Here is a 27,038-nt window from a genome sequence, read left to right as displayed (position 1 = left end):
CTGTATACACACATACACGTCGCTGTCACAGTGTTACACAGAACGATAGTGATACTGTATACACACATACACGTCGCTGTCACAGTGTTACACAGAACGATAGTGATACTGTATACACACATACACGTCGCTGTCACAGTGTTACACAGTACGATAGTGATACTGTATACACACATACACGTCGCTGTCACAGTGTTACACAGTACGATAGAGATACTGTATACACACATACACGTCGCTGTCACAGTGTTACACAGAACGATAGTGATACTGTATACACACATACACGCCGCTGTCACAGTGTTACACAGAGTGATAGTGATACTGTATACACACATACACGCCGCTGTCACAGTGTTACACAGAGTGATAGAGATACTGTATACATACATACACGCCGCTGTCACAGTGTTACACAGAGCTATAGTGATACTGTATACATACATACACGCCGCTGTCACAGTGTTACACAGAGCGATAGTGATACTGTATACATACATACACGCCGCTGTCACAGTGTTACACAGAACGATAGTGATACTGTATACACACATACACGCCGCTGTCACAGTGTTACACAGAGTGATAGTGATACTGTATACATACATACACGCCGCTGTCACAGTGTTACACAGAGCGATAGTGATACTGTATACATACATACACGCCGCTGTCACAGTGTTACACAGAGCGATAGTGATACTGTATACACACATACACGCCGCTGTCACAGTGTTACACAGAGTGATAGTGATACTGTATACACACATACACGCCGCTGTCACAGTGTTACACAGAGCGATAGTGATACAGTATACACACATACACGCCGCTGTCACAGTGTTACATAGAGCGATAGAGATACTGTTAACACACATATACGTCGCTGTCACAGTGTTACACAGAGCGATAGAGATACTGTATACACACATACACGTCGCTGTCACAGTGTTACACAGAACGATAGTGATACTGTATACACACATACACGCCGCTGTCACAGTGTTACACAGAGTGATAGTGATACTGTATACATACATACACGCCGCTGTCACAGTGTTACACAGAGCGATAGAGATACTGTATACACACATACACGTCGCTGTCACAGTGTTACACAGAACGATAGTGATACTGTATACACACATACACGCCGCTGTCACAGTGTTACACAGAGTGATAGTGATACTGTATACATACATACACGCCGCTGTCACAGTGTTACACAGAGCGATAGAGATACTGTATACACACATACACGTCGCTGTCACAGTGTTACACAGAACGATAGTGATACTGTATACACACATACACGCCGCTGTCACAGTGTTACACATCAGTGAAGTAGGATAATTAGGTGAAATATACAGAGACATAACTGTATGTGATAATCTCTCGTGCTATGGCAGTATTTTGGCTCTCTAGGGTCTCTTCTCCCTCACTATCTCTCCCTCGCCCTCCCTCTCTCTCTCTCCCTCGCCCTCCCTCTCTCTCCCTCACCCTCCCTCCCACTCTCCCTCCCTCTCCCTGCCTCTACCTCCCCCTCATCCTCTCCCTCCCCCTCCCCCTCATCCTCTCCCTCCCCCTCTCTGTCTATCTCTCTCCCTCTTCCCCCCTCTCCCTGCCTCTTCCTCCCCCCCCTCTCTTGCTCCCTCTTCCCCCTCTCCCCCTCTCTCTCTCTCTCTCTCTCTCTCTCTCCCTCTCTCTCTCTCTCTCCCTCTACCTGTCTCCCTTCCTCCCTCCCCCTCTTTCCCTCTCTCTCCCCCTCCCCCTCCCTCACTATCTCTCCCTCGCCCTCCATCTCTCTCCCTCACCCTCCCTCTACCTCCCCCTCATCCTCTCCCTCCCCCTATCTCTCTCCCTCCCCCTCCCTCTCCCTCCCCCTCCCTCTCCCTCCATCTCTCTCCCTCACCCTCCCTCTACCTCCCCCTCATCCTCTCCCTCCCCCTATCTCTCTCCCTCCCCCTCCCTCTCCCTCCCTCTCCCTCCCCCTCCCTCTCCCTCCCCCTCATCCTCTCCATCTCTCTCCCTCTTCCCCCCTCTCCCTGCCTCTTCCTCCCCCTCCCTCTCTTCCTCCCTCTTCCCCCCTCTCCCCCTCTCTCTCTCTCTCTCTCCCTCCCTCTCTCTCTCTCTCCTCCCTCTCCCTCTCTCTCTACCTGTCTCCCTTCCTCCCTCCCCCTCTTTCCCTCTATCTCCCCCTCCCCCTCTCTACCTTCCTCTCTCTCCCTCCCTCTCTCCAAATGGAACGAGAGACTTAGAAAACAGTCTGAAATGCTGCTTTAAATTAAAGACTAAACTGATGTAATCCTGCTGCTATATACAGTAACCGCTGCTATATATAGTAACTGCACTGTGGTTGAACACCCAAAGCAGCTATGTCCTACCGACGCTGATTCATAAGTAAACTCATTGGCATATATTTTTAAATGTCAATGTATCCATAACAGAGAGAAACTGTAGCTTTGATATCAGTGTTTACTTATTAATATACTCCACCCTCCCCCCCCCCCCCATCCCCAACAGGTCAGGTTTTCAGTATATCCCAGCTTCAGCACTGGCAGCTCAATCAAGAAGTCCCTGCTTCAGCACAGGTGGCTCAATCAGTCCCTGCTTCAGCACAGGTGGCTCAGTCGAAGACTGATTGAGATGCCTGTGCTGAAGCTGGGATAGCCTGAAAACCTGTCCTGTTGTGGGGGATTGAGGACTGGACTTGAGCGCCCCTGAGTTACAGCACCAGCTTTATTATGATACATAAAGAAGCTGGCACTATGTATTTCTGTATTGGATCAGAATGACTCACTCATGGAAGAAAAAACCCTCATCCGGTTAATTACCAAACTGCAGAATCCCGCGGGGCTCAGACCTGTGCGATCAGTCTCAGCGCGTCACCCTGACCTGTGCGATCAGTCTCAACACGTCACCCTGACCTGTGCGATCAGTCTCAGCGCGTCACCCTGACCTGTGCGATCAGTCTCAGCGCGTCACCCTGACCTGTGCGATCAGTCTCAGCACGTCACCCTGACCTGTGCGATCAGTCTCAGCGCGTCACCCTGACCTGTGCGATCAGTCTCAGCGCGTCACCCTGACCTGTGCGATCAGTCTCAGCACGTCACCCTGACCTGTGCGATCAGTCTCAGCGCGTCACCCTGACCTGTGCGATCAGTCTCAGCGCGTCACCCTGACCTGTGCGATCAGTCTCAGCGCGTCACCCTAACCTGTGCGATCAGTCTCAGCACGTCACCCTGACTTGTGCGATCAGTCTCGGCGCGTCACCCTGACCTGTGCGATCAGTCTCAGCGCGTCACCCTGACCTGTGCGATCAGTCTCAGCGCGTCACCCTGACCTGTGCGATCAGTCTCAGCGCGTCACCCTGACCTGTGCGATCAGTCTCAGCGCGTCACCCTGACCTGTGCGATCAGTCTCAGCGCGTCACCCTAACCTGTGCGATCAGTCTCAGCGCGTCACCCTAACTTGTGCGATCAGTCTCAGCGCGTCACCCTGACCTGTGCGATCAGTCTCAGCGCGTCACCCTGACTTGTGCGATCAGTCTCAGTGCGTCACCCTGACCTGTGCGATCAGTCTCAGCGCGTCACCCTTACTTGTGCGATCAGTCTCAGCGCGTCACCCTGACTTGTGCGATCAGTCTCAGTGAGTCACCCTGACTTGTGCGATCACTCAGCGCGTCACCCTGACCTGTACTCATCAGTCTCAGCGCGTCACCTTGACTTGTGCGATCAGTCTCAGCGCGTCACCCTGACTTGTGCGATCAGTCTCAGCGCGTCACCCTGACTTGTGCGATCAGTCTCAGCGCGTCACCCTGACCTGTACTCATCAGTCTCAGCGCGTCACCTTGACTTGTGCGATCAGTCTCGGCGCGTCACCCTGACTTGTGCGATCAGTCTCGGCGCGTCACCCTGACTTGTGCGATCAGTCTCAGCGCGTCACCCTGACTTGTGCGATCAGTCTCGGCGCGTCACCCTGACTTGTGCGATCAGTCTCAGCGCGTCACCCTGACTTGTGTGATCAGTCTCAGCGCGTCACCCTGACCTGTGCGATCAGTCTCAGCGCGTCACCCTGACTTGTGCGATCAGTCTCAGCGCGTCACCCTGACTTGTGCGATCAGTCTCAGCGCGTCACCCTGACCTGTACTCATCAGTCTCAGCGCGTCACCCTGACTTGTGTGATCAGTCTCAGCGCGTCACCCTGACTTGTGCGATCAGTCTCAGCGCGTCACCCTGACCTGTGCGATCAGTCTCAGCGCGTCACCCTGACCTGTGCGATCAGTCTCAGCGCGTCACCCTGACCTGTGCGATCAGTCTCAGCGCGTCACCCTGACCTGTACTCATCAGTCTCAGCGCGTCACCCTGACTTGTGCGATCAGTCTCAGCGCGTCACCCTGACTTGTGCGATCAGTCTCAGCGCGTCACCCTGACCTGTGCGATCAGTCTCAGCACGTCACCCTGACCTGTGCGATCAGTCTCAGCGCGTCACCCTGACCTGTGCGATCAGTCTCAGCGCGTCACCCTGACCTGTGCGATCAGTCTCAGCGCGTCACCCTAACCTGTGCGATCAGTCTCAGCACGTCACCCTGACTTGTGCGATCTGTCTCGGCGCGTCACCCTGACCTGTGCGATCAGTCTCAGCGCGTCACCCTGACCTGTGCGATCAGTCTCAGCGTGTCACCCTGACTTGTGCGATCAGTCTCAGCGCGTCACCCTGACCTGTGCGATCAGTCTCAGCGCGTCACCCTGACCTGTGCGATCAGTCTCAGCGCGTCACCCTGACCTGTGCGATCAGTCTCAGCGCGTCACCCTGACCTGTGCGATCAGTCTCAGCGCGTCACCCTAACCTGTGCGATCAGTCTCAGCGCGTCACCCTAACTTGTGCGATCAGTCTCAGCGCGTCACCCTGACCTGTGCGATCAGTCTCAGCGTGTCACCCTGACTTGTGCGATCAGTCTCAGTGCGTCACCCTGACCTGTGGATTCAGTCTCAGCGCGTCACCCTTACTTGTGCGATCAGTCTCATCGCGTCACCCTGACTTGTGCGATCAGTCTGAGTGCGTCACCCTGACTTGTGCGATCACTCAGCGCGTCACCCTGACTTGTGCGATCAGTCTCAGCGCGTCACCCTGACTTGTGCGATCAGTCTCAGTGCGTCACCCTGACCTGTGCGATCAGTCTCAGCGCGTCACCCTTACTTGTGCGATCAGTCTCAGCGCGTCACCCTGACTTGTGCGATCAGTCTCAGTGCGTCACCCTGACTTGTGCGATCACTCAGCGCGTCACCCTGACTTGTGCGATCAGTCTCAGCGCGTCACCCTGACCTGTGCGATCAGTCTCAGCGCGTCACCCTGACTTGTGCGATCACTCAGCACGTCACCCTTACTTGTGCGATCAGTCTCATCGCGTCACCCTGACTTGTGCGATCAGTCTGAGTGCGTCACCCTGACTTGTGCGATCACTCAGCGCGTCACCCTGACTTGTGCGATCAGTCTCAGCGCGTCACCCTGACTTGTGCGATCAGTCTCGGCGCGTCACCCTGACTTGTGCGATCAGTCTCAGCGCGTCACCCTGACTTGTGCGATCAGTCTCAGCGCGTCACCCTGACCTGTACTCATCAGTCTCAGCGCGTCACCTTGACTTGTGCGATCAGTCTCAGCGCGTCACCCTGACTTGTGCGATCAGTCTCGGCGCGTCACCCTGACTTGTGCGATCAGTCTCAGCGCGTCACCCTGACTTGTGCGATCAGTCTCAGCGCGTCACCCTGACCTGTACTCATCAGTCTCAGCGCGTCACCCTGACTTGTGCGATCAGTCTCAGCGCGTCACCCTGACCTGTACTCATCAGTCTCAGCGCGTCACCCTGACTTGTGTGATCAGTCTCAGCGCGTCACCCTGACTTGTGCAATCAGTCTCAGCGCATCACCCTGACTTGTGCGATCAGTCTCAGCGCATCACCCTGACTTGTGCAATCAGTCTCAGCGCATCACCCTGACTTGTGTGATCAGTCTCAGCGCGTCACCCTGACTTGTGTGATCAGTCTCAGCGCGTCACCCTGACTTGTGCAATCAGTCTCAGCGCATCACCCTGACCTGTGCGATCAGTCTCAGCGCGTCACCCTGACCTGTACTCATCAGTCTAAGCGCGTCACCCTGACTTGTGCGATCAGTCTCAGCGCGTCACCCTGACTTGTGCGATCAGTCTCAGCGCGTCACCCTGACTTGTGCGATCAGTCTCAGCGCGTCACCCTAACTTGTGCGATCAGTCTCAGCGCGTCACCCTGACTTGTGCGATCAGTCTCAGCGCGTCACCCTAACTTGTGCGATCAGTCTCAGCGCGTCACCCTGACTTGTGCGATCAGTCTCAGCGCGTCACCCTAACTTGTGCGATCAGTCTCAGCGCGTCACCCTGACTTGTGCGATCAGTCTCAGTGCGTCACCCTGACTTGTGCGATCACTCAGCGCGTCACCCTGACTTGTGCGATCAGTCTCAGCGCGTCACCCTGACCTGTGCGATCAGTCTCAGCGCGTCACCCTGACCTGTGCGATCAGTCTCAGCACGTCACCCTGACCTGTGCGATCAGTCTCAGCGCGTCACCCTAACCTGTGCGATCAGTCTCAGCGCGTCACCCTGACTTGTGCGATCAGTCTCAGCGCGTCACCCTGACCTGTACTCATCAGTCTCAGCGCGTCACCCTAACCTGTGCGATCAGTCTCAGCACGTCACCCTGACTTGTGCGATCAGTCTCGGCGCGTCACCCTGACCTGTGCGATCAGTCTCAGCGCGTCACCCTGACCTGTGCGATCAGTCTCAGCGCGTCACCCTGACCTGTGCGATCAGTCTCAGCGCGTCACCCTGACCTGTGCGATCAGTCTCAGCGCGTCACCCTGACCTGTGCGATCAGTCTCAGCGCGTCACCCTAACCTGTGCGATCAGTCTCAGCGCGTCACCCTAACTTGTGCGATCAGTCTCAGCGCGTCACCCTGACCTGTGCGATCAGTCTCAGCGCGTCACCCTGACTTGTGCGATCAGTCTCAGCGCGTCACCCTGACTTGTGCGATCAGTCTCAGTGCGTCACCCTGACCTGTGCGATCAGTCTCAGCGCGTCACCCTTACTTGTGCGATCAGTCTCAGCGCGTCACCCTGACTTGTGCGATCAGTCTCAGTGAGTCACCCTGACTTGTGCGATCACTCAGCGCGTCACCCTGACCTGTACTCATCAGTCTCAGCGCGTCACCTTGACTTGTGCGATCAGTCTCAGCGCGTCACCCTGACTTGTGCGATCAGTCTCAGCGCGTCACCCTGACTTGTGCGATCAGTCTCAGCGCGTCACCCTGACCTGTACTCATCAGTCTCAGCGCGTCACCTTGACTTGTGCGATCAGTCTCAGCGCGTCACCCTGACTTGTGCGATCAGTCTCGGCGCGTCACCCTGACTTGTGCGATCAGTCTCAGCGCGTCACCCTGACTTGTGCGATCAGTCTCGGCGCGTCACCCTTACTTGTGCGATCAGTCTCAGCGCGTCACCCTGACTTGTGTGATCAGTCTCAGCGCGTCACCCTGACCTGTGCGATCAGTCTCAGCGCGTCACCCTGACTTGTGCGATCAGTCTCAGCGCGTCACCCTGACTTGTGCGATCAGTCTCAGCGCGTCACCCTGACCTGTACTCATCAGTCTCAGCGCGTCACCCTGACTTGTGTGATCAGTCTCAGCGCGTCACCCTGACTTGTGCGATCAGTCTCAGCGCGTCACCCTGACCTGTGCGATCAGTCTCAGCGCGTCACCCTGACCTGTGCGATCAGTCTCAGCGCGTCACCCTGACCTGTGCGATCAGTCTCAGCGCGTCACCCTGACCTGTACTCATCAGTCTCAGCGCGTCACCCTGACTTGTGCGATCAGTCTCAGCGCGTCACCCTGACTTGTGCGATCAGTCTCAGCGCGTCACCCTGACTTGTGCGATCAGTCTCAGTGCGTCACCCTGACCTGTGCGATCAGTCTCAGCGCGTCACCCTTACTTGTGCGATCAGTCTCAGCGCGTCACCCTGACTTGTGCGATCAGTCTCAGTGCGTCACCCTGACTTGTGCGATCACTCAGCGCGTCACCCTGACTTGTGCGATCAGTCTCAGCGCGTCACCCTGACCTGTGCGATCAGTCTCAGCGCGTCACCCTGACTTGTGCGATCACTCAGCACGTCACCCTGACTTGTGCGATCAGTCTCAGCGCGTCACCCTGACCTGTACTCATCAGTCTCAGCGCGTCACCTTGACTTGTGCGATCAGTCTCAGCGCGTCACCCTGACTTGTGCGATCAGTCTCGGCGCGTCACCCTGACTTGTGCGATCAGTCTCAGCGCGTCACCCTGACTTGTGCGATCAGTCTCAGCGCGTCACCCTGACCTGTACTCATCAGTCTCAGCGCGTCACCTTGACTTGTGCGATCAGTCTCAGCGCGTCACCCTGACTTGTGCGATCAGTCTCGGCGCGTCACCCTGACTTGTGCGATCAGTCTCAGCGCGTCACCCTGACTTGTGCGATCAGTCTCAGCGCGTCACCCTGACCTGTACTCATCAGTCTCAGCGCGTCACCCTGACTTGTGTGATCAGTCTCAGCGCGTCACCCTGACTTGTGCGATCAGTCTCAGCGCGTCACCCTGACCTGTGCGATCAGTCTCAGCGCGTCACCCTGACCTGTGCGATCAGTCTCAGCGCGTCACCCTGACCTGTGCGATCAGTCTCAGCGCGTCACCCTGACCTGTACTCATCAGTCTCAGCGCGTCACCCTGACTTGTGCGATCAGTCTCGGCGCGTCACCCTGACTTGTGCGATCAGTCTCAGCGCGTCACCCTGACTTGTGCGATCAGTCTCAGCGCGTCACCCTGACCTGTACTCATCAGTCTCAGCGCGTCACCCTGACTTGTGCGATCAGTCTCAGCGCGTCACCCTGACCTGTACTCATCAGTCTCAGCGCGTCACCCTGACTTGTGTGATCAGTCTCAGCGCGTCACCCTGACTTGTGCGATCAGTCTCAGCGCGTCACCCTGACTTGTGTGATCAGTCTCAGCGCGTCACCCTGACTTGTGCGATCAGTCTCAGCGCATCACCCTGACCTGTGCGATCAGTCTCAGCGCGTCACCCTGACCTGTGCGATCAGTCTCAGCGCGTCACCCTGACCTGTGCGATCAGTCTCAGCGCGTCACCCTGACTTGTGCGATCAGTCTCAGCGCGTCACCCTGACTTGTGCGATCAATCTCAGCGCGTCACCCTGACTTGTGCGATCAGTCTCAGCGCGTCACCCTGACTTGTGCGATCAGTCTCAGCGCGTCACCCTGACCTGTGCGATCAGTCTCAGCGCGTCACCCTGACCTGTGCGATCAGTCTCAGCGCGTCACCCTGACTTGTACTCATCAGCCTGACGTCTTATTCTGACTGTTCGATGTTTCCAACAAAAGTGGGAATTATAAGTCTCTGAAAATCTGGGTTTTATGCTACATCAATCCATACACCTATATTTATATTATTTTACTGTGACCTTGGGACATTATCAGGAATATATAGGGGTAAATTCCATATACTCTGTTTCCAGACGTATTTCCCCGTTGCCGTATAGCATTGACCCCACGTATTTATGTATGTTATTATTTATATAGCGCCATCCATGTACCTAGCGCTTTCCAGCCGTTATACACGCGAGATAATAGCAATAAACGCTTCACATATCAAAGTAACACTGGGAAAAGGAGTCCCCGCCCCGAAGAGCTTGCAATCTAAGTGGTAAGTAGGGAGAAGGTACAGAGACAGTAGGCGGGTGTTAGGGGTGAGTGTGTCTGCAGGGGCTCAGGGTCCCGTGCATGTACAGTGTCAGCCAGCGGAGCTGCCCACCTGCTTCCTGCCAGGGCTGCGTTTTAAGGTGGGGAGAGAGGGTGCCGGTCATAATCCGAAGCACACTGTGCAGGCTCAGCTATCTCAAACGCACTCCTCAAGGGCCACCCACAGGCCAGCTGTTATGGATATCCCTGCTTCAGCACAGGTGGCTCAATCAGTGGCTCAGTCGAAGACTGAGCCACTGATTGAGCCACCTGTGCTGAAGCAGGGATATCCAAAACAACCTGTACTGTTGGTGGCCCTTGATGACTGCGTTTGAGACCTCAAATTTAAATAATGGGTAGAGGCGGTCGAATTTTTTAGCGGATTTGGATCGGCCGGTTCCTTTGGGCCGCGGGTTTCTGCCAATCAGTCTCAGACACGAATTCGTCTTTTCCAGATGAATGTATTTTTTTTTTTAACACTGACAGTCCACGTGGCGGACTAATAATCCGTGGTCAGATTGTTAGGAATCCAATCCGCGGATTTCAAAAAATCCGTGCGTGGATTGTGAGCAGCCACGGCGGAATCCGCGAGATCGCATCCTAAAAAATCCGTACGCATGGTATCCAATGGCGGTCTGGGAATAATCCGCGCGGATTGAAACGGGAAGAATCCGTCGACGGATCTGACACCGCGACACGGAAATATACAGCGGCACGGATTCTGAATGGAAAGCGCAGGAAATGCCAGAAAATGGGTCATTACTCCCAGGACCCAACGGTGGCAGTGACATGTTTAAGGGCACGTCTGGGTGACACCGGTAAGTATTAGTCATCGTTTAGTTACGTTTGTAAGCGTGGGGAGCTGAGCGTTGGGAGAGGTTACATCTCCTCTGGCTACTTCTTTGTGTGTTCAACAAGCGTTTGCACAGGCAGAAACCCCTTCCTTATATGTATCTACCATCTATCCCCATTAATGTTATATTGTCCTATTCTTTTATCCCACACAGGGGAATATCTGTGCCACGTGTATGAGGTTTCTGTGCCACGTGTATGAGGTTTCTGTGCCACGTGTATGAGGTTTCTGTGCCACGTGTATGAGGTTTCTGTGCCACGTGTATGAGGTTTCTGTGCCACGTGTATGAGGTTTCTGCGCCACATGTATGCGGTTTTGTGTGCCACGTGTATGAGGTTTCTGTGCCACGTGTATGAGGTTTCTGTGCCACGTGTTAAGGTTTATGTGCCACGTGTATGAGGTTTCTGTGTCACGTGTATGAGGTTCCTGTGCCACGTGTATGAGGTTTCTGTGCCACGTGTATGAGGTTTCTGTGCCACGTGTATGAGGTTTCTGTGCCACGTGTATGAGGTTTCTGTGCCACGTGTATGAGGTTTCTGTGCCACGTGTATGAGGTTTCTGTGCCACGTGTATGAGGGTTCTGTGCCACGTGTATGAGGTTTCTGTGCCACGTGTATGAGGTTTCTGCGCCACATGTATGCGGTTTTGTGTGCCACGTGTATGAGGTTTCTGTGCCACGTGTATGAGGTTTCTGTGCCACGTGTTAAGGTTTCTGTGCCACGTGTATGAGGTTTCTGTGTCACGTGTATGAGGTTCCTGTGCCACGTGTATGAGGTTCCTGTGCCACGTGTATGAGGGTTCTGTGCCACGTGTATGAGGTTTCTGTGTCACGTGTATGAGGTTTCTGTGCCACGTGTATGAGGTTTCTGTGCCACGTGTATGAGGTTTCTGTGCCACGTGTATGAGGTTTCTGTGCCGGGAAGAACTACACTCGCTCAGATATTGAGGTTTTCAGTCACACAGACAAGCAGGAAAACACTGAGGACACGAGACACTAGAGGGTTATTTGCTGAAGTCTCCCGGCTGCAAAACGTGGTCAAAACCAGCACACCAAACGGCACCAGATTAATCAGATGGGAAACACCAACTGTTTCCAATGGGATTCCTGCTTTTGTAATAAATGTGCTGCTGTTTTTGCCCCTTTTTTGCAGAAACAGAAGATTTTGTTTTTGAAATTCCCATTGGACGCACTTGCAATGGTTGGGTAAGCCTCGCCCCCCTGGTGTGTGCTACATCTCTTAATCACTAGTTTTATCCCAGTGTTGCAGACTGAATACTTTAGTAAATTGTTATCAAAGTCTTGCAAGTGGAGCACCGTGACTATGAAACAAGACCAGATTAATCAAAGGGGGTAAAAATAATCTTTTATATATATATGTGACTTTTGTGCAGCCTGAGACCTTTGTACATAACACCACAATGGGGTAACATATGTGCAAAGTATGTCGATACGTTGATGATGTATGACTCATATTCTAAATACGTTTGGAAGTCAGGAACAGATGCCCTTGAGTGTGTGAGGCAGTGTCCGCTCTGTGCCTCATCTCATGTGCTGTTGATTTTGGGTGACGTCCAAGAGGCCTCTGTCCAGGTAAGGGAGGAACATTCCTGCGAGTCACTGTCAGAGCAAACATGATTGTATTCGTTGAGAGAGCGAACGGCAGCACTGCCAACCTCCCACCCACAGGTCCCTACTGATACTGATCACAGCATCACCCCAACCTCCCGCACGCAGGTCCCTACTGGTACTGATCACAGCTTCACCCCAACCTCCCGCACGCAGGTCCCTACTGGTACTGATCACAGCTTCACCCCAACCTCCCGCACGCAGGTCCCTACTGGTACTGATCACAGCTTCACCCCAACCTCACGCACGCAGGTCCCTACTGATACTGATCACAGCTTCACCCCAACCTCCCACCCACAGGTCCCTACTGGTACTGATCCCAGCTTCACCCCAACCTCCCACCCACAGGTCCCTACTGGTACTGATCACAGCTTCACCCCAACCTCCCGCACGCAGGTCCCTACTGATACTGATCACAGCTTCATCCCAACCTCCCACCCACAGGTCCCTACTGGTACTGATCACAACTTCACCCCAACCTCCCGCACACAGGTCCCTACTGATACTGATCACAGCTTCACCCCAACCTCCCACCCACAGGTCCCTACTGATACTGATCACAGCTTCACCCCAACCTCCCGCACACAGGTCCCTACTGATACTGATCACAGCTTCACCCCAACCTCCCGCACGCAGGTCCCTACTGGTACTGATCACAGCTTCACCCCAACCTCCCGCACGCAGGTCCCTACTGATACTGATCACAGCTTCACCCCAACCTCCCACCCACAGGTCCCTACTGGTACTGATCACAGCTTCACCCCAACCTCCCGCACGCAGGTCCCTACTGGTACTGATCACAACTTCACCCCAACCTCCCACCCACAGGTCCCTACTGATACTGATCACAGCTTCACCCCAACCTCCCGCACGCAGGTCCTACTGATACTGATCACAGCTTCACCCCAACCTCCCGCACGCAGGTCCCTACTGGTACTGATCACAACTTCACCCCAACCTCCCACCCACAGGTCCCTACTGATACTGATCACAGCTTCACCCCAACCTCCCGCACGCAGGTCCCTACTGGTACTGATCCCAGCTTCACCCCAACCTCCCACCCACAGGTCCCTACTGGTACTGATCCCAGCTTCACCCCAACCTCCCGCACGCAGGTCCCTACTGATACTGATCACAGCTTCACCCCAACCTCCCGCACGCAGGTCCTACTGATACTGATCACAGCTTCACCCCAACCTCCCGCACGCAGGTCCCTACTGGTACTGATCACAGCTTCACCCCAACCTCACGCACGCAGGTCCCTACTGATACTGATCACAGCTTCACCCCAACCTCACGCACACAGGTCCCTACTGGTACTGATCACAGCTTCACCCCAACCTCCCGCACGCAGGTCCCTACTGGTACTGATCACAGCTTCACCCCAACCTCACGCACGCAGGTCCCTACTGATACTGATCACAGCTTCACCCCAACCTCACGCACGCAGGTCCCTACTGGTACTGATCACAGCTTCACCCCAACCTCACGCACGCAGGTCCCTACTGGTACTGATCACAGCTTCACCCCAACCTCCCGCACGCAGGTCCCTACTGATACTGATCACAACTTCACCCCAACCTCCCACCCACAGGTCCCTACTGGTACTGATCACAGCTTCACCCCAACCTCCCGCACGCCGGTCCCTACTGGTACTGATCACAGCTTCACCCCAACCTCACGCACGCAGGTCCCTACTGATACTGATCACAGCTTCACCCCAACCTCACGCAGGTCCTACTGATACTGATCACAGCTTCACCCCAACCTCACGCACGCAGGTCCTACTGATACTGATCACAACTTCACCCCAACCTCCCGCACGCAGGTCCCTACTGGTACTGATCACAGCTTCACCCCAACCTCCCGCACGCAGGTCCCTACTGGTACTGATCACAGCTTCACCCCAACCTGCCGCACGCAGGTCCCTACTGATACTGATCCCAGCTTCACCCCAACCTCCCACCCACAGGTCCCTACTGGTACTGATCACAGCTTCACCCCAACCTCCCGCACGCAGGTCCCTACTGGTACTGATCACAGCTTCACCCCAACCTCCCACCCACAGGTCCCTACTGATACTGATCACAGCTTCACCCCAACCTCCCGCACACAGGTCCCTACTGGTACTGATCACAGCTTCACCCCAACCTCACGCACGCAGGTCCCTACTGGTACTGATCACAGCTTCACCCCAACCTCCCGCACGCAGGTCCCTACTGGTACTGATCACAGCTTCACCCCAACCTCCCGCACGCAGGTCCCTACTGATACTGATCACAGCTTCACCCCAACCTCACGCACGCAGGTCCCTACTGGTACTGATCACAGCTTCACCCCAACCTCCCACCCACAGGTCCCTACTGATACTGATCACAGCTTCACCCCAACCTCCCGCACGCAGGTCCCTACTGATACTGATCACAGCTTCACCCCAACCTCCCGCCCACAGGTCCCTACTGATACTGATCACAGCTTCACCCCAACCTCCCGCCCACAGGTCCCTACTGATACTGATCACAGCTTCACCCCAACCTCCCGCACGCCGGTCCCTACTGGTACTGATCACAGCTTCACCCCAACCTCACGCACGCAGGTCCCTACTGATACTGATCACAGCTTCACCCCAACCTCCCGCACGCCGGTCCCTACTGGTACTGATCACAGCTTCACCCCAACCTCCCGCCCACAGGTCCCTACTGATACTGATCACAGCTTCACCCCAACCTCCCGCCCACAGGTCCCTACTGATACTGATCACAGCTTCACCCCAACCTCCCACCCACAGGTCCCTACTGGTACTGATCACAGCTTCACCCCAACCTCCCGCACGCAGGTCCCTACTGGTACTGATCACAGCTTCACCCCAACCTCACGCACGCAGGTCCCTACTGGTACTGATCACAGCTTCACCCCAACCTCCCGCACGCAGGTCCCTACTGGTACTGATCACAGCTTCACCCCAACCTCCCGCACGCAGGTCCCTACTGGTACTGATCACAGCTTCACCCCAACCTCCCGCACGCAGGTCCCTACTGATACTGATCACAGCTTCACCCCAACCTCACGCACGCAGGTCCCTACTGGTACTGATCACAGCTTCACCCCAACCTCCCACCCACAGGTCCCTACTGGTACTGATCACAACTTCACCCCAACCTCCCGCACGCAGGTCCCTACTGGTACTGATCACAGCTTCACCCCAACCTCCCGCACGCAGGTCCTACTGATACTGATCACAGCTTCACCCCAACCTCCCGCACGCAGGTCCCTACTGGTACTGATCACAGCTTCACCCCAACCTCCCGCACGCAGGTCCCTACTGGTACTGATCACAGCTTCACCCCAACCTCCCGCACGCAGGTCCCTACTGATACTGATCACAGCTTCACCCCAACCTCCCGCACGCAGGTCCTACTGATACTGATCACAGCTTCACCCCAACCTCCCGCACGCAGGTCCCTACTGATACTGATCACAGCTTCACCCCAACCTCCCGCACGCAGGTCCCTACTGGTACTGATCACAGCTTCACCCCAACCTCCCGCACGCAGGTCCCTACTGATACTGATCACAGCTTCACCCCAACCTCCCGCACGCAGGTCCTACTGATACTGATCACAGCTTCACCCCAACCTCCCGCACGCAGGTCCCTACTGGTACTGATCACAGCTTCACCCCAACCTCCCGCACGCAGGTCCCTACTGGTACTGATCACAGCTTCACCCCAACCTCCCACCCACAGGTCCCTACTGATACTGATCACAGCTTCACCCCAACCTCACGCACGCAGGTCCCTACTGATACTGATCACAGCTTTACCCCAACCTCCCGCACGCAGGTCCCTACTGATACTGATCACAGCTTCACCCCAACCTCCCGCACGCAGGTCCCTACTGGTACTGATCCCAGCTTCACCCCAACCTCCCACCCACAGGTCCCTACTGATACTGATCACAGCTTCACCCCAACCTCACGCACGCAGGTCCCTACTGGTACTGATCCCAGCTTCACCCCAACCTCCCGCACGCAGGTCCCTACTGGTACTGATCACAGCTTCACCCCAACCTCACGCACGCAGGTCCCTACTGATACTGATCCCAGCTTCACACCAACCTCCCGCACGCAGGTCCCTACTGGTACTGATCACAGCTTCACCCCAACCTCCCGCACGCAGGTCCCTACTGGTACTGATCCCAGCTTCACCCCAACCTCCCACCCACAGGTCCCTACTGGTACTGATCCCAGCTTCACCCCAACCTCCCGCACGCAGGTCCCTACTGGTACTGATCACAGCTTCACCCCAACCTCCCGCACGCAGGTCCTACTGATACTGATCACAGCTTCACCCCAACCTCCCACCCACAGGTCCCTACTGATACTGATCACAGCTTCACCCCAACCTCCCGCACGCAGGTCCCTACTGGTACTGATTCCAGCTTCACCCCAACCTCATGCACGCAGGTCCCTACTGATACTGATCCCAGCTTCACCCCAACCTCCCACCCACAGGTCCCTACTGGTACTGATCCCAGCTTCACCCCAACCTCCCGCACGCAGGTCCCTACTGGTACTGATCACAGCTTCATCCCATCCTCATTCCTCAATATAGGTCTCTAGTATCCACTGTTGGAACTTCCCTTACCTACTAGACATTATATATATATACATGTATATATATATATACATGTATATATATATATATATATATACATATATATATATATATATATATATATATATATATATATATCACACACAAAAGAAGACTGACAAGATCCCTAAATATACCACTCTGAGTGCTATATTTAGGGATCTTTTCAGTCTTCTTTTGTGTGTTTATATATTACTTTTATCCCTTAGCACCACCTTATATATTTTCAGTATTGTATTGTATTGTATGTCTTTATTTATATAGCGCCATTAATGTACATAGCGCTTCACAGCAGTAATACATGTGGTAATCCAATAAATAACAGATAATATAAATAACAGATCATGGGAATAAGTGCTTTAGACATTAAGGAAGAGGAGTCCCTGCTCCGAGGAGCTTACAGTCTAATTGGTAGGTAGGGAGAACGTACAGAGACAGTAGGAGGGAGTTCTGGTAAGTGCATCTGCAGGGGGCCAAGCTTTATGTGCCATGTGTTCAGAATAGCCACAGTCCTATTCATATGCTTCTTTAAGCAAGTGTGTCTTAAGGTGGGTCTTAAAGGTGGATAGAGAGGGTGCTAGTCGGGTACTGAGGGGAAGGGCATTCCAGAGGTGAGGGGCAGTCAATGAAAAAGGTTTAAGGCGGGAGAGGGCTTTAGATACAAAGGGGGTAGAAAGAAGACATCCTTGAGAAGAACGCAAGAGTCTGGATGGTGCATAACGAGAAATTAGGGCTGAGATGTAAGGAGGGGCAGAAGAGTGTAAAGCTTTAAAAGTGAGGAGAAGAGTGGAGTGTGAGATGCGGGATTTGATCGGAAGCCAGGAGAGGGATTTCATGAGGGGAGATGCTGAGACAGATCTAGGAAAGAGTAGAGTGATTCTGGCAGCAGCGTTTAGGATAGATTGTAGGGGAGACAGGTGAGAGGCAGGAAGGCCGGACAGCAGGAGGTTACAGTAATCAAGACGGGAGAGAATGAGGGCCTGAGTCAGAGTTTTAGCAGTCGAGCAACAGAGGAAAGGGCGAATCTTTGTTATATTGCGGAGGAAAAAGCGACAGGTTTTAGAAATGTTTTGAATGTGAGGGGCAAATGTGAGAGAGGAGTCGAGTGTGACCCCAAGGCAGCGTGCTTGGGCTACTGGGTGAATGATCGTAGTTCCAACAGTAATGTGGAAGGAGGTAGTAGGGCCAGGTTTGGGAGGAAGTATGAGGAGCTCTGTTTTAGCCATGTTGAGTTTAAGGCGGCGGAGGGCCATCAAGGATGATATAGCAGAGAGACATTCAGAAACTTTGGTTTGTACAGTAGGTGTAAGGTCGGGTGTTGAGAAATATATTTGTGTGTCGTCAGCATAGAGGTGATAATTAAACCCAAAAGATGTTATTAGGTCACCTAGAGAGAGTGTATACAGAGAAAAGAGAAGAGGTCCCAGGACAGAGCCCTGGGGTACCCCCACAGAGAGATCAATAGAGGAGGAGGAGGTATTAGCAGAAGAGACACTGAAAGTACGATGGGAGAGGTAGGATGAGATCCAGGATAGAGCTTTGTTCCGAATGCCAAGAGTATGGAGAATGTGAAGGAGAAGAGGGTGGTCCACGGTGTCAAATGCTGCAGAGAGGTCGAGTAATATGAGCAGAGTGTAATGACCTCTGTCTTTGGCAGCATGGAGGTCGTCAGTTATTTTAGTGAGGGCTGTTTCCGTGGAGTGAGCAGTACGGAAGCCAGATTGTAGAGGGTCTAGGAGAGAATAGGTGTTGAGAAAATGGAGCAAGCAAGCGAATACAAGACGTTCAAGGAGTTTAGAGGCAAAAGGCAGGAGGGAGACAGGCCGATAGTTAGAAAGACAGGTAGGGTCAAGCTTGCTGTTTTTGAGTAATGGTATGACTGTTGCATGTTTGAAGGAGGATGGAAAGGTTCCAGAGCAGAGGGAGGAGTTAAAAATGTGCGTGAGCGTAGGGACTATAGTAGGAGCAAGAGGTTTTAGGAGATGGGAGGGAATGGGGTCAAGAGGGCAAGTGGTAGAGGGAGAAGAGGCGATCAACAGCGACACATCCTCCTCTGAGACAGTGGAAAAAGAGTCAAGGAAGGCAGGAGGAGAGTTAGGAAGAAGTGTAGGATGGGAGAAAGAAACAGAGGGGATGTTCTGACGTATGGATTCCACCTTTTCCTTAAAATAGTCAGCAAAGTCCTGAGCGGAGATGGAGGAAGGAGAGGCAGCGGAGGGTGGTTTGAGTAGAGTATCAAAGACAGAGAACAGTCGGCGTGGGTTAGACTTGTGCATGTTGATTAGTGAAGAAAAGTAGGCTTGTTTAGCTTGCGAGAGGGCAGAGTTGAAACAGGATAGCATAAATTTGTAGTGAAGGAAGTCTGCGAGAGTATGAGATTTCCTCCAGAGGCGTTCAGAGGAACGAGTGGAGGAACGCAGCATGCGCGTGTGGGAATTTAGCCAGGGTCTAGGGTTAAAAGGGCGAGTGCGGCAGAGAGAAAGCGGGGCATGTAGATCAAGAGAGGAGGACAAGGCAGAGTTGTAGTTCCTGACCAGTTTGTCAGGGTCTGTAGCAGATCTGAGAGAGGAGAGGGAGGAGTGTAACGTGGACTCAAAGTCAGGTAAGTGAATAGAGCGCAGGTTTCTGCAGAACCGGGGTGTAGATGGAGGTGGAGAAGTTGAGAAGCGAGATAGAGAGAATGAGATGAGGTGATGGTCAGAGAGAGGAAAAGGGGAAATGGAGAAATCAGAGAGAGAGAAATTTTTAGTGAAAACCAGGTCTAAGTAGTGGCCATCCTTGTGGGTGCTGGCTGCAGTCCACTGTTGAAGGCCAAAAGAAGAGGTTAGAGAAAGAAAGCGGGAAGCCCAAGGGAGAGAGGGGTCATCAATGTGGCAATTGAAGTCCCCAAGGAGAAGAACAGGGGAGTCTGAAGAGAGGAAGAAAGAGAGCCAGGATTCAAAGTGAGAGAGAAAGGCAGAAGGGGGATGAGTAGAGGTAGGTGGGCGATACATGACCGCCACATGAACAGGGAGAGGAGAGAAGATCTGGACAGTGTGAACCTCAAAGGAGGGAAAGGCAAGAGAGGGGGGAATAGGAATAGTTCGGTAACGGCAGAGAGATGAGAGCAGGAGCCCCACACCTCCACCCCTGCCATCAAGGCGCGGAGTGTGGGAGAAGGAAAGGCCACCATAAGAGAGGGCAGCTTCCAGAGCAGAGTCAGACTGAGTGAGCCAGGTCTCAGTTATAGCAAAGAGAAGCAGGGAGTGAGAGAGAAAGAAGTCATGCACAGAGAGGAACTTGTTAGAGAGGGAGCGAGCATTCCAAAGGGCACAGGAGAAAGGGAGAGAGGAGGGAGGGTGGCAGGGGATGGGTATGAGGTTGGAGGGGTTAACACCAGAAGGAGTAGAAGTTGTATGTGGGAGGCGAGGACGAGAGCAAGTAGAAATAAGGCAGGGACCAGGATTGGGAGAGATATCCCCAGAAGCAAGGAGGAGAAGCATGGATAGAAAGAGGATGTGTGAGGATGATTTGTAGGGGTGTGTTTTAGTGCAGGAGGTATAGCTGTGTGGTGACAGAGGACGCAGGTAAGAAAGGAGTTCATGTGAACTGAGAAGTGGGGAAGAAAGGAGAGATGGAGATATATGAATAGAGTTAGAGACATAAGGAGACTGGTGGAAGGAAGTGCATAATTTGAAAATAAGTATCTGTTGCTCTAGTTTTTACAACTATGATGCAAGTATTATATGTCATTTTGTGTTCTGGTTTAGCCTTTTCGCATATATAGTGTGAGCGACTTCCTTTTGTGTGTGTTAGAGCTTATATATATACCTTATGAATGGTTTGCACCTTGTGGTGAACCCTCTGTATTTGCTCTCGTGAAGTCTTCTCTTTATGGTAGACTTAGATACTGAAATGCCTACCTCCTGGAGAGTATTCTTCACTTGGCTGGATGCAGTGAAGGGGTTTTTCTTTACCATGGAAAGGATCCTATGATCATCCACCACTGTTGTCCTCTGTGGATGTCCAGGCCTTGATGTGTTGCAGAGCTCACCAGTGCGTTCTTTTTTTCTCACATTGTCCCAAACTGTTGATTTGGTTCCTGCTATCTCTCTGATGGATTTTCTTTTTTTTGCAGCCTAGGATGCCCTGTTTCACTTGCATTGAGAGCTCCTTTGACCGCATGTTGTGGGTTCACAGCAACAGCTTCCAAATGCGAATGCCACACCTGGAATCAACTCCAGGCCTTATACCTGCTTAATTGATGATGAAATAACGAAGGAATAGGCCACACCTGTCCATGGAACAGCTTTTGAGTCAACTGTCTAATTACTTTTGGTCCCTTGAAAAAGAGGGGCTACATATTAAAGAGATGTAATTCCTAAACCCTTCCTCCAATTTGGATGTAAATACCCCCAAATTAAAGCTGATAGACTGCACTTTAAGCCCATATGTTGTTTTTACCCCCCATCCCCAGCAAAAATGTATATTCAAATCATTACTTTAAAGTTTGTGTAGCCCTGAGTGTCCTCTCTGATCCGCCGCCGCCGCTCGCTTCCCAATTGGCGGACCCGCTGTGTGACGCGTATGGGGGGATGCAGCCGGTTCCCCCCTGTGCTCCCCCTCGGGATATAAAACCTCCGGAGGGGGTAACCGGACCGGGAGTGAACATCACCCTGCCCCCGGGAAACCCGGAGAACCGAGCGCCGGGAAAGATATTAAAGATGGCGGCCACCCTCAAGTATCTGCTGACGTTCGACTTCGATGAAACCATTGTCAATGAGAACAGTGACGATTCGGTGGTACGGGCAGCCCCCCGCCAGGAGCTTCCTGATTGGCTGCGCCAGACATTCCAAGAAGGCTTTTATAACCAGTACATGCAGAGGGTGTTTGAATACCTGGGAGATAACGGGGTGAGGTTGCTGGACCTCCAGGATGTCTACGAGAACATCCCGCTCTCTCCTGGGATGTCCGACCTCTTCCGCTTCTTGGCTAAGAACCAAGAACATTTCGAGATCATCCTTATTTCAGACGCCAACATGTTTGGCATCGAGAGCTCCTTGAGATGTCACGGATGGCACTCCCTCTTCCGTCGGGTGATTAGCAACCCTACCAACTCGGAGAAGAGCGGGCACCTGATTCTAGGGCCCTATCATTCCCATACCTGCCCTCAGTGCCCAGCCAACATGTGCAAGAGGAAGATCTTAACGGAATACCTCACAGAGAGGGCCCAAGACGGAGTCGAGTTTGAGAAGCTCTTGTACGTCGGCGACGGAGCCAATGATTTCTGCCCGTCCGTTGTGTTGACTTCCACAGGCGTCGCTTTCCCTCGGAAGAATTACCCCATGCACCAGATGATCCGGGAGATGGAGAAGCAGAAGGCGGCCTACCAAGCTACGGTGGTCCCTTGGGACTCGGCTGATGTGGTCACCCGCTATCTTCAGGGGCTTCTCAACAAGTCTTAGGAACGGTCAAGAAAAGGGAGCTGGTCATGAAACCATTGTATCAGGACATTCTAATTGATGAATCTGAGCACCTACAGAGTAACTCTGCATTTCCGATGGATCTCTCTCTATGCAGTTCTTTTAACTTCCTCATTCCGCCCCCCTGTTCCACCAGGATTGGGGAGCAGACTTTTTAAAATACAACTGAGAATAATAATAATAATAATAATAAAATGACTCTACTTTTAAAAGTATCCGCGAGGACATTGCACGCTTATTCTGTCCTCTTCCCATGTGTAGTGTTGGGAGAAGCTCCCTTCTTCTGTAGGCGCTTCAGGGTTCTTGATAGATGTAGTTTGAAGATCTCCATGTCCCGTCTGCAGAAGGCCACCCAAACGATGAGGTCTCCTTCCCCGATGAACAGCCTTCATAGTCTTGCTGTCGGGAGTGGTGTTCCCGTGGGTAAAGTTGGAGTATCTTTGGGTAGATCAACTTGAGGAGACCTCCAAAAAAGTTACATTTGAAGAGGAATTGGTGGAGTCTTTCTAAGCTAGGATGGAAGTTCCTCTATGAATGGGCCCTAGGCTGTCCCAGAAGGGGTTCCTGGGCCGTACAATCCAACGAGGACCGATGTTGATCTTCTGTGTGATCTCCAGGCTTCTCCACCACAACATCCCATTGTCTGGGCTGACTAATATTGGTTCTTCATGGGGGGAAAAAAGGACATTTGCATGAAATGGACTATCTCTATAATTAACCTTGTATTGAGCTTCCAGTGTATTCTGACCAATCAGTGGCCAGTGATCTTAATTTAACAGTGGGCAACATTATCTACCAATCCCACAGGGCTATCTACCATCAGAATGTATTATAAAGGGTCAGTCCGACTTAGAATCAAAGGGAACTAATGCCACAGGTAGTTCAGGTATTGATCATTACACACACCTCTTGCTGTAGAGGGGTTCATTCATCAAGGCAGAACCCTATAATTTATACACCCCCGTCATTCATATTGTAGCAGGTAACTTCGATATGGAACACACAACAGGTTATTTCTGTTTTATAGCATGGCATATACATTTTAATATATATATATATTTATAAAATAATATAGTAATTAGACTGGAAAACAAGTGTAGAGGGCTTCGTTCTACTAGTGGAAAAGTCGGAGGCTACATTGCTGTTCTGTGACGCACGCACGCGCGTGTGTGATAAGTCTGGCAGTAAGGTTAACAGCGCTGGGTTCAAGGGTCAGTTCTTATTAGCATTAAAATAAACCAGTGACATGTTCAAGCGGCTAAATCTAAAGGGGGGAGGGTACTTTTAATATCTTTTAAATAAGCCACGTACAGTATTGTAAAATATTGTGTGTGATATATATATATATATATATACACACACACACACTGTATAATCACAGTCTAGAATTGCTCTTTTAAATGCCGATTTATGTAAAAAGTGTCTTTCCTGTTACCTGACCTAAAACCACCTTTGTATAAATGTTAACAGCCTAATTGGCTACCTTGAACTAAACTAACTGTGCTACAAAAAAAAAAAAAAAAAAAAAAAAAAAAAAAAAAAAGTTTGTGTAGCCCTGGTAAGATTATGGGCTATATTTCTATCCTCCTCCTGTGCAGTAATCCCTGTTAAGAGCAGGTTGCCAGGAGTTATCATGGGTTTCCCCCACCTCAAGCACTTGCCCTGCAATGGTGAAGGTAGGTCACCTGACCCTGTGTCCAATCAAGAGACACAGGGGCGGTGCCTGCTGAAGTCATAAAGAGCAGTGCACTTCCTATTTAGTGTGGTCTAGTCTAGTGAGTGTGTGTGTTATTAGAGTGACAGAGAAGGTTAGAGCCTGATGAGTAGGGCTGATAGATAGATGGACCAAGTACCTCTCATCCTGCTTAGGAGGGGAGGGAAGAGCTAGCCCCACTCTGGGTGCCCCTGCAGCCCAGAGTGGAGGCAGGGACATCCTAAGGGAGTACAGCTGGCTGCTGGTTCCTATGTGATACATGTCTGTATGCTGTGGAGAGACAAATAAAGAGCTGCTGCTAATTATAAGAGACTTGTGTGTGAGACTGGAATCTCTCATCCCTGGGAGGGGATTCTGTGGTAGGGATTCCACCCGCATCCCTGGGGCCTACTACAGATGGAGGCGCTGCACCATTAGGAGAACAAAGGCATCCACCCCGGAAACCTGTCCTGTTGTCCCCCATGTCATCGCGGGAGACTCAGGCCCTGCTGTTGCCAGCAGGTACGCACCACATTCAGACACGTAGCCAGACCAAGAAACACCCTAGGGTACCCGACATGGGGTACATGGGGTACATTTGTTTAGAAATATGTTGAGCTGAGACTTGGGTGGGATGGGGTTGGTTCTCTCTAGCTGCTCCCTTTCATCTGTGTGTTCAACAAGAGTTTGCACAGGCAAAGCCCCTTATCTGGGTCTCTGATCAGGACAAGGTGGGCTAAGGATAAAGAACACACTTCATTGAGGAGCTGTCCGTGATCGACGTTGCAATGAATTCCAAGAGAAGTCAAAGTAATCGGTAATCAGAAATGGTTACATTTGTGTAAGGCTACGCTCCCGGTCCTCCCGACTGCACGCGCGCCTGGCGGCGTGTACAGAGACTACAGCCGCGATATGCGGTCTGTAGGGGAGTTCGTGGGGCCATGCCGAGGGGGTGCAGCCAGGATGGGGCATATCTGCCCTGCCATTGTCTGCGTGCTGCCCACGTGACCGCGTCGCTGCACAAAATTCTCGTCTTCCGTACGTGACACAGCGCTTTGCGTGCCCACACACACAGCCACGGGCCCTGCCCCATAGAGGGCTGCGCTGTGGTGTGTGGCGCGCGCCCGCCGGTACCCCCGGGACTCAGCCTATGGAAGCATATTAGAGGTTCAATTGTTCCGTTTGTTTCTCTGGCCCTGCGGGATTTTACCTACAACCTTTATGCTGCTGGAAGTCTGAGGGTCACACAGCGCCACCGGATCTCCAAACGATCGCGGCCCCCCGCCCCCCACAATGACCTCCACCTGCGTTTCATTGGGGCTCACCGCTGAATCAGCCCATACAGCCAGAAGCCAACATGCTGCACATACACACACATACACACACACATACACACAAACACACACACATACACACACACATACACACAAACACAAACAGGTCTCACTGTGATTCCTCTACTCTTGCTGGATACAGGTATTTCCAGGTAATTCCTATGGCGTCTCCTAACCTGCAGCTCACCACACACATACGCACATACACACACACACACATATATACACACATACACACATACATATATACACACATAGACACACATACATATATACACACATAGACACACATATATACACACATACACACATACACACACATACATACATACACACATACATACACACATACATATATACACACACACACACATACATACATATACACACACACACATATACACACATACATATATACACACATACATATATACACACATACACACACATATACACACATACATATATACACACACACAGACACACACACCTCTGCTCTTACACCCAATACATGCGCAGTACCTGTTAGATACAGAGAACAATTCCTCAGTAGAAGAAAGAGCCGTCCCTGCAGAGGTCTTCAAAATAGTTCATGTACTTCTCCCCTAATCGACGTTTCGGTCCTTGTCACAGGTCCGGGTTTCGATCCTTGTCACAGGTCCGGGTTTCGGTCCTTGTCACAGATCCGGGTTTCGGTCCTTGTCACAGGTCCGGGTTTCGGTCCTTGTCACAGGTCCGGGTTTCGGTCCTTGTCACAGGTCCGGGTTTCGATCCTTGTCACAGGTCCGGGTTTCGGTCCTTGTCACAGGTCCGGGTTTCGATCCTTGTCACAGGTCCGGGTTTCGGTCTTTGTCACAGGTCCGGGTTTCGGTCCTTGTCACAGGTCCGGGTTTCGGTCCTTGTCACAGGTCCGGGTTTCGGTCCTTGTCACAGGTCCGGGTTTCGGTCCTTGTCACAGGTCCGGGTTTCGATCCTTGTCACAGGTCCGGGTTTCGATCCTTGTCACAGGTCCGGGTTTCGGTCCTTGTCACAGGTCCGGGTTTCGGTCCTTGTCACAGGTCCGGGTTTCGGTCCTTGTCACAGGTCCGGGTTTCGATCCTTGTCACAGGTCCGGGTTTCGGTCCTTGTCACAGGTCCGGGTTTCGGTCCTTGTCACAGGTCCGGGTTTCGGTCCTTGTCACAGGTCCGGGTTTCGGTCCTTGTCACAGGTCCGGGTTTCGATCCTTGTCACAGGTCCGGGTTTCGGTCCTTGTCACAGGTCCGGGTTTCGATCCTTGTCACAGGTCCGGGTTTCGATCCTTGTCACAGGTCCGGGTTTCGACCCTTGTCACAGGTCCGGGTTTCGGTCCCTGTCACAGGTCCGGGTTTCGACCCTTGTCACAGGTACGGGTTTCGATCCCTGTCACAGGTCCGGGTTTCGATCCTTGTCACAGGTCCGGGTTTCGGTCCTTGTCACAGGTCCGGGTTTCGATCCTTGTCACAGGTCCGGGTTTCGGTCCTTGTCACAGGTCCGGGTTTCGGTCCTTGTCACAGGTCCGGGTTTCGGTCCTTGTCACAGGTCCGGGTTTCGGTCCTTGTCACAGGTCCGGGTTTCGGTCCTTGTCACAGGTCC

The 27,038-nt window shown here is 52.6% G+C and overlaps 2 protein-coding genes across 5 annotated transcripts in view; one reads left to right on the top strand and one right to left on the bottom strand.

Annotated features, from left to right (window-relative positions):
* KCNN4 (potassium calcium-activated channel subfamily N member 4) overlaps nt 1–27,038 on the bottom strand; it is a 100,592-nt gene that overhangs the window by 35,721 nt on the left and 37,833 nt on the right. Inside the window, exon 1 of one of the 4 annotated variants that reach the window (XM_075606387.1) lies at nt 20,840–21,115. The exons of the other annotated variants lie outside the window; for them this stretch is intronic. Within the exon in view, the coding sequence (XP_075462502.1) occupies nt 20,840–20,896 (57 nt within the window). The 5' untranslated portion in view covers nt 20,897–21,115. Of the gene's footprint in view, nt 1–20,839; nt 21,116–27,038 lie in introns of those variants that run through there. 4 annotated transcript variants of the gene reach the window in all.
* LOC142497927 (phosphoethanolamine/phosphocholine phosphatase-like) lies at nt 21,446–23,730 on the top strand. The gene has a single exon (XM_075606384.1). The coding sequence runs from the start codon at nt 21,512–21,514 to the stop codon at nt 22,379–22,381; it is 870 nt and encodes a 289-aa protein (XP_075462499.1). The 5' UTR covers nt 21,446–21,511; the 3' UTR covers nt 22,382–23,730.

Source organism: Ascaphus truei, chromosome 6, assembly GCF_040206685.1.
Source record: "Ascaphus truei isolate aAscTru1 chromosome 6, aAscTru1.hap1, whole genome shotgun sequence".
NCBI classification, from domain to species: Eukaryota; Metazoa; Chordata; class Amphibia; order Anura; family Ascaphidae; genus Ascaphus; species Ascaphus truei.
Note: the sequence above shows the minus strand (reverse complement) of the source record. Positions and strands in the feature narration are given on the sequence as shown.